At 47.2% G+C, this 19,915-nt stretch overlaps 1 protein-coding gene across 5 annotated transcripts in view; it reads right to left on the minus strand.

The window, feature by feature from the left end:
• LOC140384726 (protein kinase C-binding protein NELL1-like) overlaps window positions 1-19,915 on the minus strand; it is a 1,091,429-nt gene that overhangs the window by 766,972 nt on the left and 304,542 nt on the right. For all 5 annotated transcript variants that reach the window (XM_072466691.1, XM_072466689.1, XM_072466693.1 and 2 more), the window contains exon 11: window positions 12,110-12,209. In XM_072466691.1, the coding sequence (XP_072322792.1) occupies window positions 12,110-12,209 (100 nt within the window). The remainder of the gene's footprint in view (window positions 1-12,109; window positions 12,210-19,915) is intronic.

The following is a 19,915-nucleotide window of genomic DNA, read 5'->3' on the forward strand; positions in this document are numbered from 1 at the left end:
AACTGAAGTTCCTGGGGGACCATATTTCCCGGTCAGGGGTCCGTCCGGATGCAGACAAGGTGAGCGCCATCACAGCCATGCCACAGCCGGCAGACAAGAAAGCAGTGCCACGCTTCCTTGGCATGGTCAACTTCCTGGGGAAGTTCATTCCCAATCTTGCCTCCCACACGACAGCTCTACGCCACCGCGTCAAAAAGTCCACAGAGTTCCAGTGGCAGCACACACACCAGCTGGAATGGGAGGAGCTCAAACTCAAGCTCACCACTGCACCGGTATTGGCGTTCTTTGACACGTCTCGTGCCACCAAACTCTCGACTGATGCCAGCCAGTCCGGCATTGGAGCAGTGCTCCTGCAGAGGGATGACACGGCGTCATGGACCCCAGTTGCCTTTGTATCGTGAGCCATGACCCCCACAGAGCAGCGCTACGCGCAGATCAAAAAGGAGTGCCTGGGCATGCTAATCGGGTTTAGACAAGTTCCATGATTAGGAAATATGGTCTTCCCCGGTTCACTGTCGAAACTGACCACCGCCCCCTGGTCAGCATAATAAACAAGGACCTGAACGAGATGACCCCTCGCCTCCAGCGCACCCTACTTAAACTCAGGAGGTACGACTTCCAACTGGTCTACACCCCAGGGAAGGAAGTCATCGTTGCGGATGCCCTATCCAGAGCAGTGAGCACGCCGCCAGGTTCGGAGGGGTTCGTATGTCATGTCGAGGGGCAGGTGGCCTTCACATCGGCAAATCTGCCAGCTGACGACTCCAGTCTGGCCCGTATTCGCCCAGAGACTGCGGCCGACCCCCTTCTACAACGTGTGATGCGCCACATGACGGGAAGGTGGCTCAAAGGGCAGAGCCCGCAGTTCTACAATGTCCGAGACGACCTGGCCGTCATTGATGGTGTCCTTCTGAAGCTGGACCGGATTGTGATTCCGCACAGCATGCACAATCTGGTTCTCGACCAACTACACGAAGGCCACCTGGGGGTCGAGAAGTGCAGACGGAGGGCCCGAGAGGCGGTATACTGGCCGGGCATCAGTGACGATATTGCCAACATGGTGATCAACTGTCCCACCTGCCAAAGATTTCAGCCGGCGCAACCTCCTGAAACGCTTCTGCCCCATGAGCTGGTGACGTCCCCCTGGGTGAAAGTGGGTGTGGACCTTTTTCACACGCTCGGCAGGGACTATGTCATCATCGTTGACTACTTCTCCAACTACCCAGAAGTCATACGCCTGCACGATTTGACGTTGTCCGCTGTCATCAGGGCCTGCAAAGGCACCTTTGCTCGCCACGGCATTCCGATGACTGTCATATCGGACAATGGGCCCTATTTCGCCAGCCAGGAATGGTCATCGTTTGCTGCCTCGTATGGCTTCACACACGTGACGTCCAGCCCTCTGCACCCCCAGTCCAATGGAAAGGCGGAGAAGGGCGTTCACATTGTCAAGCGGCTCCTCTGCAAGGCTGCTGCTGCCGGGTCGGACTTCTGCCTTGCCGTGCTGGCCTATCGCTCGGCCCCACCAGCCACTGGTCTCTCACCAGCCCAGCTGCTGATGGGTCGCGCCCTCAGGACCACTGTGCCTTCCATCCTTGCACCCACAATAGACCATGCTCCGGTACTGCACAGGATGCAACTGCAGCGCGGTCGCCAGAAGAGGTCATATGACACACGGGCAACTGATCTTCCCGCCCTGGCCCCTGGAGACGAAGTCCGCATCCACCGACCAGAAGGTGGCTGGTCAGCAACTGCCGAAGTTCTCCGACGTGTGGCTCCCTGCTCGTTCCTGGTTTGCATGCCTGACGGATCCGTGCTTAGGCGCAATCGCCGGGCTCTTCGCCTACTTCCACGCTCGCAACGAGACCTTACACTGACACCGTGTCCTCCTGTGGTTCCTGATAGCGACTTCGCGGAGCTGCCTGCTACCATGCCCCTTCCGTCGCCGCCCGTGGCCAGGCCTGCACCTCAGCCGGTGGTTCCAGACCCACCCTTGAGGCGGTCAACCCGAATTTGTCGCCCACCTACTAGACTGGACTTATGAGACTGTTTACACGTTGAACTCATGCAACCACTGTATTAACATGTTTATGTTCTTATCGTTACAGGAATTCGTTTTATCGTTCCACATTTCCACGTTCTTTGCTATGGTACAACCTCGTTACTATGTCACACCCGACATCGCCCCTTTTATATAGTTAAGCCCCATGTACATGCTGTAAATATTGCACACACACACATTTAGCTGCACTCAGTACACATCTCTATTTATAACCACGTAGGCACATAGTCTTGTAAAAAAAAGGGGGATGCCATGATATTCAAGTGTACATCACAGCACATACATACACACATAATGATGGACAGATCCACGGACCAATTAGCACACACAACACGACAGCCAATCACAGACAAGAGCATACACAGTACAAAACAAGGAACACGACACTTCCTGGGTAGCCCAGCAGGAGACGGCTCAGGGCAAGGACCTCCATGCCAGACACTCAGACGGTCACCATGTGCTGAGTACCAGAGTTTGTTATATAAATAGTTAAAAGAAATAAAACTGCGTTGTACCAATCACAACCGTGTTGGTTCGCCTGTGTCTCAGAGTACCCAACACTTCAATAACCTCAGCCGGTGCGGGGATTGAACCCACGCCGCTGGCCTCGCCCTGCATCCCGAACCCGCCATCCAGCCAACTGAGGATCAGAAAGGCAGATCTTAAAGAAGCCAGCACCATTCCCTGCCCCTTGTCGAATATGCTGCACACTCCGCAGGTACATATTAACCAACAGCAGCATCTTGTGTTTACATCGCACCTTTAGCGAACACAGTAAAACATTCAAAAGGTCTTTCGCAGGAGCATAAACACACAGCAAATGGCACCCAATCCAAGAAAGAGATATCGGGAAAGAGAACGTGATTTTAAGGAGCAGACCAAGGTGGAGAAACAGAGAAGTTTAGGATGGATTTCCGGAGTTGACGGATTGGATAACAGAAGGCATTGGCCTCACCATTGGCTAACCGATGGTGAGGCAAGGACGTGGGGTACATCAGAGGACGGAAACAGAGAAGCGCATAGTTCTTGGAAGGTCATAAGGTTTTCGGCGGTTACAGAGATGGGGAGATCTCGAATCCTTTTCCCAGAAGGCGGTGATATCATTGTGTCCAACGCAGTGGTCACTGAGTCTCTCTCTCTCTTGCCCTCTTACCCAATGCTGCTAGTTGTGCCAGTCAGAGGTGTCCCCTCCCACTCTAACTCAGCCACTGAGTTAAGTTGAGCTGCTACTGCCTCTTGCTACCCACAGATCCAGAGGCAGCAGAGAGAGGGAGAGGCGTATTCATAAGAGGAAAGAGATAGCGCTGAAGGTAAAGCGGAAGGGAACTGAAATGCAAATGGAGGGACACACACGTCTAGATTCTGGGGATGAAGAGCTTATCTTACGAAAAAAGGCTGAACAGTCTGGGCCGGTGCCCATTGGGGTTTAGAAGAATGAGAGGTGATCTTATTGAGGGGGGGGGGGGGGGGGGGATGTGGAGTTGGGACACAGTCAGATCAACCATGGCCTTATGCAATGGTGGAGCAGGCTGGAGGGGTGGGATGGTCCACTCCTGCTCCTCATTCGTGTGTTCAGGTGTAAATACAGAGAGAAAACAAAGATTTAATGAGGAAAGGCAGAAAATAAAGAATAGGAGGAAAAGTCCACAGAGGATTATTTTAGCATCAGCACTTCATGCAAACCACACCCGCCCCAATGCAGTGGGGAAAATGGCCCGTTCATCATTTGTAACCAGCTCAGCAATCGCTCCACTGGCCCTTAATGTGGGACCAATATTGTGAACATGTCTGGGCTTTGAATTTTATTCAGTTGAAAGACGGTGTCTTTCATAGGTCGCAGCCGGGCAGCACGGTAGCACAAGTGGATAGCACTGTGGCTTCACAGCGCCAGGGTCCCAGGTTCGATTCCCCACTGGGTCACTGTCTGTGCAGAGTCTGCACGTTCTCCCCGTGTGTGCGTGGGTTTCCTCTGGGTGCTCCGGTTTCCTCCCAGAGTCCAAAGACGTGCAGGTTAGGTGGATTGGCCATGCTAAATTGCCCTTAGTGTCCAAAAAGGTTAGGAGGGGTTATTGGGTTACGGGGATAGGGTGGAAGTGAGGGCTTAAGTGGGTCAGTGCAGACTCGATGGGCCAAATGGCCTCCTTCTGCACTGTATGATCTACGTGAAAGGATCAGTAAGCAGCCTTTTGCCAATTTGCACTGTAATTTTCCTGACTAAATATAGTAACTCGAGTGTGTGCCCCAGGATGATATGTGTCTCTTGGTACTTCCCATACACACAGCTCACTCTGGAACCTATCCTTAATCATTACAGAGAATAGTAAGAAGTCTTACAACACCAGGTTAAAGTCCAACAGGGTGTTTCAATGTCCCTAGCTTTCGGAGCGCTGCTCCTGCCTCAGGTGAAGGAGCAGCGCTCCCAAAGCTAGTGACATCGAAACAACCTGTTGGACTTTAACCTGGTGTTGTAAGACTTCTTACTGTGCTCACCCCAGTCCAACGCCGGCATCTCCACATCATGATTACAGAGAATGACATAGAAATGACAGTAGAGTACAGGCCATTCAGCCCATCTGGCCTATGCTCATGCTCCAAACAACCCTCCTCCTGACCTATAAGTAGCAAGTATGAACCTAATGAAAGATACGGAAACAAATCACTCCAGTCTTGAAACCGTAAAATCAAAGAGTAACAAAACAACATAAGTAAGTAATGATGATCAATAGAAACACCACGCCTTCATGAACGATAGAATCATAGAAAAGTTGCAGCACAGAATGGGGCCATTCAGCCGATCTTGCCCATGCTAGCCCGAGGACACCCGGGCGCCCCTTCTAATCCCACCTTCCTGCACCCGGTTCATAGCCCTGTAGCTTACAGGTCATAAAGTGCAGATCCAGGTACTTTTTAAAAGGGTTTAGGGTCTCTACCTCCACCACCAACTCGGGCAGTGAATCCCAGACTCCCACTACCCTCTGCGTAGAAAGGTTATTCCTCATGTCCCCTCTACACCCTCTGCCTCTTATCTTGAATCTATGGTTCTCGAATTCTCCACCAAGGGTAACGATTTTATCCTGCCCACTCTGTCTCTTCCCCTCATAATTTTGTACACCTCAATTAAGTCACCCCGAAGCCTTCTTTGTTCCAAGGAAAATAACCCCAAACTTTCCAATCTCTCCTTCTTGCTACTAGTCTGCCATTATCTCTTTCACATGTACTGATTTGATGGAAACAGAAATTCCTCAGAAGATGACAACAATGCCTCCGAGAAGCCCAGAACTGTACAATGTTTCCTCCAGTGGCGGGGACTGTATCATATTCACAATTCGACTACGCTCCAATCAACTCTTCATTATTACAAAGAAAACACTTGCCCTTAGATACAAACACAAACATACAAATTGGGGGTCGCAGCAGGCCATTCGGCCCTTCGATCCTGCTTCACCATTCAGGAAGATCATGGTTGATCTGACTGTAACCTCAACCCCACATTCCTGTCTACCCCTGCTAACCTTTCACCAACTTGTTCATCAAGAATCTACCTGGCTCTGCCGTAAAAAACATTCAAGACTCTGCTTGCAATGTATTTGAGGAAGAGAGTTCCAGAGATCCACAACCATCTCCTCATCTCTCTCGTAAATTAGATTTTTAAACAGTGACCTCCTAGTTCTAGATTCTCTTACAAGTGGAATCCTCCTCTCAACATCCATCATGTCAATACCCCTCAGGATCTTAAAGGTTTAAGTCGTCTCTAACTCTTCTAAACTCGAGTGGATACAAACCTAACCTCTCCAAACTTTCCTCATGAAACAACTCGCCCATTCCTGGTATTCGTCCAATGAACATTCTCTGAACTGCTTCCAAAGCATTGACATCTTTCTTGAAATAAGGAGACCAATCCTGTACACAGTACTCCAGATGTGATCTCAGCAATGCCCAGTACAACTGAAGCATAACCTCACTAATTCTGGAATTAATTCCCCTCACAATAAATGATAAGATTCGATCAGCTTCCATAGGTGCTGGAATGTGGCGACTAGGGGCTTGCTATGGGCCAGGGGTTTTAAAAAACTCCAAAGTATATTATGGAGTTCACCTGACCTCTAACCTTTGTTGAATTTGGCTGGGACGAGCAGAAGAGCCTGCCTTTCAGGTGGTATTCAACATGGTTCTTCAGTGCTTTTAATCGAAAAACAACCTTTATTCTACAAATTTAGTTAACATTTGTATAAAGACACAAAGTAAGAAGTACAAACATGAAGACCCCACACAGCTACAATAATCTATGCATAACCCTTAATGAATTCCCCCTTAACTGTTCCAATTCAATAACAAAATCCAAATAAAACCAGAAACCCCTTTTCAAGGGCGTGGCCCAGCACACGGCCTTCTTACTGGTATAAGACTGGTTAGTGATACTCTGTACCCCTTCTCAAAGAGCAGGTTTGACTTGCTCCCAGAAAGCATTTATCTCTTTTAAGTTATCAAGCAGTCTGGAAACAGCTTTTAAAATGAAGATAGAGCCACACTTCTTTCAAAGTGTGCACTTCAAAAACCAGTCCAAAACTCAAAGTGAAAGTAAAACCCACAGAGCCACAGCCCAGCTCCACCCACACAATGACATCACTGAATCTGCGTGATAAGGCAAAACATTTCTTGAACGGGCACTCCCATGACAGGCTTTTCACAGTAACTTCATTGCAGTGTTAATTTAAGCCTCCCTGTAACAATAAAAAAATATTAATTACTTGCTGTGCCTGTATACATGCTGCTACCCCCCTCCCCCCCCCCCCCCCACCCCCCCCCCCCCCCCCGCCCACCACACCACTGCAACTCGCACTAATCATCAGAAAAAGTGCTTCACGGATGCATGGTCAGACAAAGATTGTTGGGATTCTTCTCACTGGAGTTCAGAAGAATGAGGGGTATCTCATAGAGACTTATAAAATTCTAACAGGGCTAGACAGGGTAGCTGCAGGGAAGATGATCCCAATGATAGGTGTGTCCAGGACCAGGGGTCACAGCCTGAGGATTCAGGGTAAACCATTTCGGACAGAGACGAGGAGACATTTCTTCACCCAAAGAGTGGTGAGCCTGTGGAATTCATTACCACAGGAAGTAGTTGATGCTAAAACTTTGAATATATTCAAGAGGCGGCTGGATATAGCACTTGGGGAGAATGGGATCAAAGGCTATGGGGAGAAAGCAGGATTAGGCTATTGAGTTGGATGATCAGCCATGATCGTGATGAATGGCGGAGCAGGCTCGAAGGGCCAAAAGGCCTCCTCCTGCTCCTATCTTCGATGTATCTATGCAAGATTGATCCAGAGCTGAAGATGGGCGAAATGTTTGGTTTAAGATATATGTTTTGCGAAGAGTCTGAATGAGAAGATTGGTGTGAAGAGTTAAGTAATTCTGAAAACCCTCCTGAACCTAAGGGCCGAGATGATTGAAGCTCTGGCCACCAATGATGGAATGAATGGAACATGCAAAATTGTAAATGGCCTCTGTTTAAAACTAAGGGACTGCACATTTCGGACAGAGATGAGAAGAATTTGTTTCTCTCAGAGGGTCTGGAACTCTCTTCCTCAAGAGTTGGTGGAAACAGTCTTTGAACAACTTTGAGGAAGAGGTAGATAGATTCTTGATAAGCTAGGGGGTGAAAAGTTATCGGGGGTAGGCTAGAGAGAGGAGTCGAGGTTACAATCAGATCAAGCTGTGATCCCATTGAATGGCGGCTGAGCAGGCTCGAAGGTCCGAGTGGTCTACTCGGCACGGTAGTCCAGTGGTTAGCACTGTTGCTCCACAACACCAGAGACCCGGGTTCAATTCCCGACTTGGGTCACTGTCTGCGCGGAGTCTGCACGTTCTCCCCGTGTCTGCGTGGGTTTCCTCCGGGTGCTCCGGTTTCCTCCCACAATTCTCGAAAGACGTGTTTGTTAGGTGAATTGGACATTCTGAATTCTCCTGCCGTGTAACCGAACAGCTGCCGGAATGTGGTGACGAGGAGATTTTCACAGTAACCTCATTGCAGTGTTACTTGTGACAAGAATAAAGATTATCATTATTATTATTACTCCTGCTCCGAATTCGTATGTTTATAGGCCAGAGCTGCAGGGACATGGGGCGCAATTCTCCCATCGGGAGACTAAGTCCCGATGCCGGAGTGAAAACCGGAGTGTTTCACTCCGGCGTCGGAGGCCATTCACAGCCCCCTATTCTCCCGCCCCTGGGGGGCTCGGAGCGGCGCCGCATTATTTACAGGTGTCAGGCCTTGGCGCCACGTAAATGACGCGACCGGCGCCGCGTAAATGACGTCACCCGCGCATGCGCGGTTGCCGACCTCCCCGCGGCCGCCCCGCAAGAAGATGTCGGATGGATCTTGCCGGGCAGCGGAGGAAAGGAGGTCCTCCTTCAGAGAGGCCGGCCCGCCGATCGGTGGGCACCGATCGCGGGTCAGACCCCTTTTGAACTCCCCTCCCGATGCAGGAACCCACCTCGCCCCCCCCCCCCACAGGCCGCCCCCCCCAGCGTTCCCGCGCTGTTCCCGCCGGCAGCGACCAGGTGTGGATGGCGCCGACGGGAACCTGTCGTGTTGGGCAGGCCGCTCGGCCCATCCGGGCCGGAGAATCGGTGCTCGCCCATTATCAATGGCAAGCGACGATTCTCCCAGTGGCCAGCCGTGATTCACGCCGCGCCGGTTTGGGGGGGGTGGGAGAATAATCGCGTGAGGGCATCGGGGCGGCGTGGCGGGACTCACGCGGCGCTCGGGCGATCCTCCCACCCGGCGGGGGGGGGGGGTGGGAATTCTGCCCATAGTTCTCCGAAATATCTGAGAATTAGACATTTTCTCAAGGTGCAAACACTAGATAGGGATATTTGGTGGTTAGTACACAGGTCATCCACAAGAAAAATCAACTACAAAGGAAAGACTGCCACCGAGCCTATGTTTGACAAGAATCAATGAGTTATGAACATTGTGCTTGACACGTACAGATACCGGCTGCATTCTGTCTGCTTGTACATTCGTGGAGCTCTTCCTTCTTGACACAAATGCCAGAATTGTCAGCAGGTACAGCGCTGATCATGTGACGGATGTCAACATGACTCAAGGCGTTGGCAAAGCCAACAGTTGCGACGCATCATCCTTTTAGTTTTATTGCAGTGACACCTGTATCCTCCTGAACACAAACAGCGACAAGCTTCAAGGAATTAACTTTGGATATCAGTTACTGGCTGGGTTCTCGTGTCTGCAGGTGCCTGAAGGTCGTGGAGAATAAAAGGTGAGCAAGGTACACTGACACCAATGAGAGATAATTGGTGCGAGACTCCCCAAAGCCTCTCAGCTCATCATGCAGGCTTTTCTTATTAAAACTAATTCTCCAAAAATAAAGCACTTGTCAGATCAATCGATAAAACTAATCATCGGTAAATCCTATGGGGTGCCTTTCTTTCGAGGGTTCCAGCAAGCTGGCACGAGCAGTAGTCGCTCGCTCCTTCCAAATCTATTATAAAAAAAAGGACATTTGCCAGCTACTCTGTACTCCGCCTCATCATTTACTCTGTAACAGAATGGAGCAAACAATGATACAAGAAGCAGGCATTTAAATCTCATTGGCAGTGATTAAAGGGTGGTAAAATTACTCAGTTACATGACAAAACATTAACACAATGCAGCTGTAACAATGGCACAGAATGTCTTCTATTTGAGCACACTGGACAGCAAAGAATAGAATAGAATAGAATTGAATAGAATAGAATAGAATAGGCTGCTTCATTAGTGACACAATTTTTCAGTACTGAGCTAACTTGTGTAAGATTCACTTCATCGACAGTGATGAGATAAATCAGCGAGAAAATCGGCCATTAAGCCTGCTGTTCTTCACTTAAGGGAGAAGAACTCTCCGCTTTCATTATTAGAAATTTAGACAATAAATTCTATTTTATAGATAAATAAAAGAGATAAAGCCACAGGTTTAGATCATTAAGGTAGAGAAAATGATATGAAGGAAGAGATTATTTATTGTCGTACACCTTCTGCCTCAGTTTCCTTTCTCAGCCGCGAAGGTAGGTTGGTCAGGGCTTGCAAAGTCTCCACCAAACACCTGTGTCCACCACAGTTTTCACAGGCAGTGATACCTCTTGTCAGAAACCTCCCCTCTCCTCTCTTCACCTCCAATTGGCTATCACAATCAGATGTTTTTATGGCAGATTTGCAGAAACATATAATTTACAGTGCAGAAGGAGGCCATTCGGCCCATCGAGTCTGCACCGGCCCTTGGAAAGAGCACCCTACTTAAGCCCACGCCTCCACCCTATATTTAACCCAGTAACCCCACCTGTAATGAAATGGAAATCGCTTATTGTCAGAAGTAGGCTTCAATGAAGTTACTGTGAAAAGCCCCTCGTCGCCACATTCCGGCGCCTGTTCGGGGAGGCTGCTGCGGGAATTGAACCGTGCTGCTGGCCTGCCTTGGTCTGCTTTCAAAGCCAGCTCTTTAGCCCTGTGCTAAACCAGACCCTTTTTGGACACTAAGGGGCAATTTAGCACGGCCAATCCACCTGACCTGCACATTTTTAGACTGTGGGAGGAGATCAGAGCACCTGGAGGAAACCCACGCAGACGCAGGAAGAAAGTGCAGACTCCACACAGACAGTCACCAGATACGGGAATTGAACCCAGGTCCCTGGAGCTGTGAGGCGGCAGTGCTAACCACTGTGCCACCGTGCCACCCCTGATTTCTTTCAGATTTGTCTGGAAGAGCCATTTCCAGGTCAACATTTACCACTCAACAAATGCCATTGAAATGGTCGGTCGGACATTTTCCTCGTCACTGTCTGTGGAATTTTGTGCCACGCAAATTGGCTGTCGCAAGTCCTTGCGTTGCAACCGTGCTGGTGGAGGCGAAATTCAGCCTCAGCAGGGTCGAGAACTGTTGTTCATGGTTGGTTATACATCCTACGCAATTTTGTAAAATAAGACGGAACGTGTAAAAAAAACAAACAAACTATTTGCGTCTATTTTGTGCGCAGGTAAGAGTAAAGGCTGGGTTCTCTGGTCCCCAGCCACGTGTTTCTCGGCGTTGCGCTATTCATTGGCGGCGAGACTCTCTACTCACGCCGCCGGTCAATGGGATTTCCCATTGAAGCCACCCCCATCACTGGAAAACCCAACGTCTGGAGAATTCCGGCCTAAACCGAAAGTACAATGTGAGGCCAAGTGCTTTATTTAAACACAGTCTGAAGTGTAGGCTGTAGGTTAAAATTTACATAGGGCGCTCACGGTAGCACAGTGGTTAGCACTGTGGCTTCACAACGGCAGGGCCACAGGTTTGATTCACGGCTTGGGTCACTGACTGTGCACAGTCTGCACGTTCTCCCCGTGTCTGCGTGGGTTTCCTCCGGATGCTCCGGTTTCCTCCCACATGTCCTGAAAGACTTGTTAGGTAATTTGGACATTCTGAATTCTCCCTCAGTGTACCCGAAAAGGCGCCGGAGTGTAGCGACTCGGGACCTTTAGAACATAAGAACATAAGAACTAGGAACAGGAGTAGGCCATCTGGCCCTTCGAGCCTGCTCCGCCATCCAATGAGATTGTGGCTGACGTTACTTTTCACAGTAACGTCATTGCAGTGTAAACCTACTTGTGACAATAAAGATTATTATTTATTTTGAAGGTGGCTGGGGCTCAGTGCAATGAGAAAAAAAACTTAAAAAGAGCTGGCACCTGCCCAATTCCTTCCAACTACCACGCAGTTTAGGATAATGGCAAACGTGCTCTCAAGTAGAATATGTTCTTAAGTGTCACAGTCGGAGTGCTGTCTCACATGGCCACAGTTAGCATACAAAGAAAATCTCAATCCTTGTTCGCGGATTGCTGGAGAAAGCTGTGTTATGCTGTCTGCATGTCGCTGCAGTCCAAAGCATTTCGAATGCTGTCAAAATAATTGGAACCTAATAAACGATTATCATAGAATGTACAGTGCAGAATTTTAAGCCGCTACAAACAGGTGAGTGAAGTGATAAGTTGAATCATTTAATACTTACCACGACATACATTACAGCACCTATTTTCAGGCTGAATGTGTTCAATCAGTGGACAATCCAGAGTTGGACATGTTTCATGGACAATGGCCATTGTTCGGTTCTGGCAAGCATTAATAAGAGCTATTATTAGACCAACATACTTTCAAACAGTGAGGAACAATTTGAAACTTTAGCAACATGTGCAGTCTCAGACAGTTTTGAATGGAAATCTTTGATGAATACACAACACTTGTGTATCTTAAAAGCTGATACACACGTTGAAGTTTAACCTCTTAACAATTTTCAGTTAATGACTGATAATCTAAGTCATGTTGTTTCCCGCAATATTCTGTATAAACATATTTTTATTAGAACGTTAAGCTGAAATGAAGTATAGGCGAGTAGAAAATGGTAGGTTTCTTACAACAGAGGAAGATTTGTTCTTGCTGTTATGTGTATCAATACCTCTCCTCATTATTCCCCATCAACCCAACCTTATCAGTTCTTCGAATGTAGCCCAATTCATACGCAAAAACTCCACAACTGGTCACTTATACAAAACCACCCGAACATGGCGAAGGAAAACATACCAGGGAGAGATTTCCTTTGATCGGTGAGCAAATGATTGTAATCATCTTCTTGTTCAACAGATTTGCAATTTTGTGACATAAGGAACACAGAGGACACCTTCCCAGTATCGGGACAATCGTGTTTCCAGTCAAGTATATTGTTATGTCTTCGGAAGGACAGGCAGGAAGGAAAGGATGCTGGGGTAGCTTCGTTAGTACGAGATGGAATAAATACAATTGCAAGAAATGATCTTGGATTGAAGTATGCAGAATCCAAATGGGTGGAGTTAATAAATAACAAGGGGAAAAAGACACAGGTGGGAGTAGTCCATAGGCCCCCAAATAGTACCTATACTGTAGGATGGAGGATAAATCAGGAGACAATAAAGGCATGTATTTGGGTGTCGGCGCAGTCTCGATGGGCCGAATGGTCTCTTCTGCACTGTATTTTCTGTGATCCTGTGATGTAAAAAAGGCAGTTCTTTCATCATGGGTGACTGTAACCTTCATGTAGATTGGGAAAATCAATTTGGTGGAGGCAGCCATGAGGAAGAATTCAGAGTATATTCGGGACAGCTTGCGGGAACACTATGTGCACGATCCTCTGGCCACGCTGCACCGGAAGAACATCTCATCGCGGTGCAGAGTGGCTGGTGAGAGCCGGGAGGCCCCACTCCCGGGATCCACTCGGCTTGCAATTCCTCGTGAGATTCAACGCAATCTCGCGAGACGTTGCAAGGGGAATCCCATCCACAATGTGCAGGATCGGTTTTTGGCAAATCTGCATATTGGAGCGAGGCAGTGAGCCTTACTCTGATGTGCAGATTCCCGAGGTACCTGAGGCTTTGGGATTCAATCCCTTCGCCTCAGCGACCTTGGGCGAGCGCCGTTCAGCACCGGTCCCCAAAAATGGGGGAGCAGATGGAACAACACTTGTGGGGGTCTTCCAGGGGATCTGAGGCCCCCAGCTGCATGCCTTTTTGGCAGAGTGGTACCCTGGCACTGCTAGTGCCACCTGTCACCCTGGCAGTGCCCGCCTGGTGCCATGCCTGGCACTGCCTAGCTTCCCAGGTGGCACTGTCAGCTGGCAGGGGCACTGTCAAGCTGGCATTTTTTGTGCACGTGGGATCAGACCGAGATTGCCCACTGTGGGTGTTCGGAAGTTCATGGGGGGGCAGGGGAACCCTCCCATGTTGCGTTCAGGCTTGGGGGAGGAGAGGATTTTTTTGTGGGCCTCGGAGATCGGGGTGCCATTTAAAAATGGTGTACCGCTAGCTCGCTACAACGGGGAGTTCCGGCAAGCAGAGTCCTCCATTGTAAAAAACGGGCGATATGTGGCCTGGGCCGCGCATTCTCTGTTTAGGCCCCTTACTCAAAGCACGTCACATTGAATAGCCATGTGTTTCTCGGGCCTTTGAGTGCTGGGAAATAAGTGGCTAAACGCGCTCGCTCGGGAACTTTGTTCCCTTTTGCGAAGATCGCGCCCCATAGAACATAGAACAATACAGCGCAGTACAGGCCCTTCGGCCCACGATGTTGCACCAAAACAAAAGCCATCTAACCTACACTATGCCATTATCATCCATATGTTTATCCAATAAACTTATCCATGTAATGGATCCAACCAGGGATCAGGCTATTTTGGATTTGGTAATGTGTAATGAAACTGGTTTTAATAAACAATATCAGAGTAAAATATCCCCTTGGAAACAGTGATCATAACATAGTAAAATATAGCATTCAATTTGAGAGTGAGAAACTTGGGTCAGAAACAGCAGGCCTCCACTTAAATAAGGGTAATTATAAAGGAATGTGGGCAAAGTTGGCTGGAGTGGATTGGGAAAGGAGTTTAGCAGGAAAAATGGTTGATCAACAATGGTGGGCATTTCTGAAAATAGTTCATGACTCACAACAAAGATATACCTCAGTGAGGAAGAAGAATTCTAGGAAGGGGATAAATCAATCATGGTTAACCAAGGAAGTGAAGGATAGTATTAAACTGAAAGAAAAAATAGATAATGTGGTCGAGATTAGTGATAATCAAGAGGATGAGGGAAATTTTAAAAACCAACAAAAGATGACCAAAAAAATAAAGCATCTCCACATCAAAAAAATAAAGAGGGAAATGTAAAACTAGTAAAGTAGCAAGTAATATAAAAAAGGCCAGTAAGAGCTTCTTAGATATGTAAAAAGCAAGATAAAGGTCAAAGTGAATATAGGAACAAAGAATAAGACTGGGGAAATAATAATGGGGAACGAGGAAATGGCAGAGGATTTAAACAAATACTTTGCTTCGGACTTCATGGTGAAAGACAATAATAACATTCCAAAAATACGAAATAATAATGGGACAGAATAGGGGGAGGAAATAAGTAAGATAACAAATGCGGGGAAAAGAGGACAATGTAACTAAGGGGATTAAGGGCTGATAAGTCCCTGAACCTGATGGGTATTAACGCAGGATATTAAAGGAAGTAACAACAGAGATAGTGGATACACTGGTAGTAATCTTCCAAGAATCCTTAATTTTTGGAAAGGTTCCAGAGGATTGGAAAACTGCCAATGTAACACGTTTATTCAAAAAAAGGAGGCAGACAAAACCAAGTAACTATCGGCCGGTTAACTTAACTTCTGTCATTGGGAAAATGTTAGTGTCTATGATTAAAAAATGTAATAGCAGAGCATTTAGAAATGCATAATTTAATCAAGTAGATTATAATAATATAAATAATAGAGTCAGCATGAAGGGGAAATCATGCCAAACAAATTTATTAGAATTCTTTGAGGAGGTAATGAGCAGGGTAGATGAAGGGAAGCCAGTGAATGTAATATACTTGGATGCCCAAAAAGCATTTGATTATGTACCACACAAAAGGCTACTTAATAAGATAAGCGAACATGGTGTTGGGGGGAGTATGTTAGTATGTATAGAGGCTAACTAACATAAGGCAGAGAGTTGGTATAAGAGAGGCATTTCAAGCTGGTAACCTGTGCCACATGGATTGTGCTGGGGCCACAGTTATTTACAATGTATATTATTGGTAGGACGAGGGAGTTCAATCCACTATTGCCACATTTGCAGATGACACAAAAATAGATGGGAAGGCAAGTGCTGAGGACACAGCATTGAGGACCACAACCCTCCACAGAGGGATATAGACAGGGTTAGGTGAGTGTGCAAAAATGTGACAGATGGAATATAGAACACAGAACATAGAACAGTCCAGCACAGTACAGGCCCTTCAGCCCACGATGTTGTGCTGACCATTTATCCTCATCTCAGATCAACCTAACCTCCACCCCTTCAATTTACTGCTGTCCATGTGCCTGTCTAAGAGTCGCTTAAATGTCCCTAATGACTCTGACTCCACCACCTCTGCTGGCAGTGCATTCCACACACCTACCTCTCTCTGTGTAAAGAACCAACCTCTGCCATCTCCCCTATACCTTCTTCCAATCACCTTAACATTATGTCCCCTCGTGACAGCCATTTCTGCCCTAGCTATCCACTCTAACCATGCCTCTCATCACCTTGTACATCTCTATCAAGTCACCTCTCTTCATTCTTCTCTCCCTCAACCTTTCTTCATTAGACATGCCCTCCAGTCCAGGCAGCATCCTGGTAAATCTCCCGTGCACCCTCTCCAAAGCATCCACATCCTTCCCATAAAGAGGCGACCAGAACTGGGCACAATATTCCAAGTGTGGTCTAACCAGGGTTTTCTAAAGCTGCACAAATCTGTGCACCTCTTAAACTCAATCCCCCTGTTAATGAAAGCCAACACACCATACATCTTCTTAACAACCCTATCAACCTGGGGGGCAACTTTGAGGGATCTATGTACGTGGACCCCAAGATCCCTCTGTTCCTCCACACTTCCAAGAATCCTGCCTTTAACCCTATATTCAGCATTCAAATTCAACCTTATAGCCACTACATCATAATCCTCAATTTGCATTAGCACCTGCAGTTCATCTAGTTTATTCCCTACACTCTGTGCAGTTGTATATCACCAGTGCCCCACGAAATGGAACCCCTCTTTCCCATACAACTCCTTTAGCCACATGTTTACTTCCCTAATTTTCTCATCCCTGTGCCAATTTGCACGTGGCTCAGGTTCCCGTACCGGCCTCCCCGAACAGGTGCCGGAATGTGGCAACTAGGGGCTTTTCACAGTAACTTCAATGAAGCCAATTTGTGACAATAAGCGATTATTATTGCAATCCAGAGATTATAACCCTTGAGGGCCTGTCCTTTAGTTTTGTTCCTTGTTTCTGACATTCCATATGCACTAAGAAGGCGTACGGTGTGTTAGCTTTTTTGGTAGAGGGATTGAGTTTCGGAGCCATGAGGTCATGTTGCAGCTGTACAAAACTCTGGTGCGGCCGCATTTGGAGTATTGTGTGCAATTCTGGTCGCCGCATTATAGGAAGGATGTGGAAGCATTGGAAAGGGTGCAGAGGAGATTGACCAGAATGTTGCCTGGTATAGAGGGAAGACCTTATGAGGAAAGGCTGAGGGACTTGAGGCTTCGTCAGAGAGAAGAAGGTTAAGAGGAGACTTAATTGAGACATACAAGATGATCAGAGGATTGGATAGGGTGGACAGTGAGAGCCTTTTTCCTCGGATGGTGATGTCTAGCACGAGGGGACATAGCTTTAAATTGAGGGGAGATAGATATAAGACAGGTGTCAGAGGTAGGTTCTTTACTCAGAGAGTAGTAAGGGCGTGGAATGCCCTGCCTGCAACAGTAGTGGACTCGCCAACACTAAGGGCATTCAAATGGTCATTGGATAGATATATGGACGATAAGGGAATAGTGTAGATGGGCTTTAGAGTGGTTTCACAGGTCGGCGCAACATCGAGGGCCGAAGGGCCTGTACTGCGCTGTAATGTTCTATGTTCTATAACATGGTAAAATGTGAAGTTATGCGCTTTGGGTTTGGTAGGAATAACAAAGGAGCTGAATATTATTTAAATGGTGATAGACTGCAGAAAGCTGCAGCACAGAGGGATTTGGGAGGTCCTCGAACATAAATCACAAAAAGCGAGCATGCAAGTTCAGCCGGTAATTGGGAAGGCAAATGGAATGTCGGCCTTTATTTCAAAGGGAACAAAATACAAAAATAGGGAAGTCCTGCTTAAAACTGTACAAAGCACTAGTTGGACCACACTTGGTATGTTGTGAACAGTTTTAGTCCCTTGATCTGAGGAAAGATAAATTGGCATTGGAGGTAGTCCAGAGAAGGTTCGCGAGTTTGATCCCGGATATGGAGGGGTTTTCTGATGAGGAGAGGTTGAATAGGTTGGGCCTGTACTCATTGGAGTTTAGAAGAGTGAGAGTTGACATTCTTGAGACAATTAGGATTTTCAGGGGGCTTGACAGGGGAGATGCTGAGAGGGTGTTTCCTCTTGTGGGAGAGTCTGGGACCAGAGGGCATCATCTCAGAGTAAGGGGTTGTCCAGTTAAGTCAGAGATGAGGAGGAATTTATTCCCTCAGAGGGTAGTGAATCTGTGGAATTCTTTACCGCAGAGAGCTGTAGAGGCTGGGTCACTAAGTATGTTCAAGGCTGAGATAGACAGGTTTTTAATCAGCAAGGGAATCGAGCATTAAGGGGAAAGGCGGGAAGTGGAGTTGAGGATTATCAGATCAGCCATGATCTCATTGAATGGTGGAGTGGACTCGATGGGCCGAATGGCCTACTTCTGCTCCGACGTCTTATGTGAATGTTAATTCCTTACAGACCAATTCAGGTAATAATGGCAGATTGAATGGAGGAGGGAGATTGAATTCCATTTGAATAATAAGGAAGATTATGTTCAAGGTTGATTAAACATCATTTTCCTTATTTTCTAAACCTCCATATGCACAGAGGGGTAAACTTAAAACTGTGCCAGAAGATGGGACAGTGTTCTATTCCTCGGACAAGTTTGGAGTACTAATGCTTCAGCGAAGTATACAATCTGGTCACGTGAAGCTGTTCAAAACTCAACTTACAGCTTAATTCCTACACCCTCTCTCCATGCCTGAGGATAATATACAAAATATACAGTAAACAGCTGTATGTTAGGGTTTTTCTTTCTTTTGCCCCTTCTCCTGGCTAGGCAAATTGCTCTTTGAGACCAATCAGATGCAAACTGAACCAGTGCCAGGAGGCTGCTTTGATGAATTACTGCTATAAGGCGGTTGGAGATGTCATGAGAATGTCACTTTAAGAAATATTTGGCTGCTCATGTTACTGCAGTGATGTCAGAGTGTGGGTGGAGCTGAGCTCTGGTTCTGCTTTTTAGTTTCACTTTGAGAAAAGCTTGGGTGTGGTTCTGCCTTTTTGATTTCGTTTTTGAATGTGTTGCAGCTGAAGTCAGAAAAAGCAGCTGTACGGTTGAGCTTTCTGCCATGAAGGACTATCTCTTAATCATTTGGTGAATTCAGAATTATAAATGTTTTCAGTATTGAATGTAAACCCTGATGTGCTTCTGTTTAAAGGTTTGTTAAGTCTTCTGGGTGTTAAAAAGACAGCATACAGATTACTTAGTGTTGTATTCTTTGGGGGGTGTATTTGATTTGCTGGGTGCTAAGATGTTCACTGTTTGTTTTAGAAAGGTTAACTTGAGTTCATAGAATAAACATTGTTTTGCTTTAAAAAATACTTTTCCATTTCTGCCGTACCACACCTGTAGAGTGGGCCGTGTGCTCCCCATACCACAATCTATTAAAAGTTGTGGGTCAGGTGAACTCCATGATACACTTTGGGGCTCTCTAAACCCTGGCCCAAAACAGAGAGGTTGCGAAAAACTCCTTCATGCATATTTTCCCGACTCCGTTCCTCTCTACAGAACCCTCTTGTCTCCGGGGATCATTACCGTTTGGCTTATCGGAATTGTCATTTCATTTTTCCAAGTTCTCTGGGTACGAATTCATGACTGTTGAGCCAGGTTCAACGTGCACCATGCGAAATGTCAATTGGGAGCGGTGGTTTGAAAGGATATTGGAGAGGGAGGGGGAGGATCCAGTTGTTGTGGTCCACGTTGGGACAAATACATAGACAAGACTAGGAAAGAGGACCTGTTTGGGGAATATCAGGAACAAGGAACAAAATTAAAGAACAGCTCCTCAAGGGTTATAATCTCCAGATTACCACCCGAGCCACATGCAAATTGGCACAGGGATGAGAAAATTAGGGAAGGAAACATAGCTAAAGGAGAGGTATGGGAATGAGGGGTCCCATTTCATGGGGCCCTGGCATCGGCATTGG

This window comes from Scyliorhinus torazame, chromosome 10, assembly GCF_047496885.1.
Source record: "Scyliorhinus torazame isolate Kashiwa2021f chromosome 10, sScyTor2.1, whole genome shotgun sequence".
Taxonomy (NCBI): domain Eukaryota; kingdom Metazoa; phylum Chordata; class Chondrichthyes; order Carcharhiniformes; family Scyliorhinidae; genus Scyliorhinus; species Scyliorhinus torazame.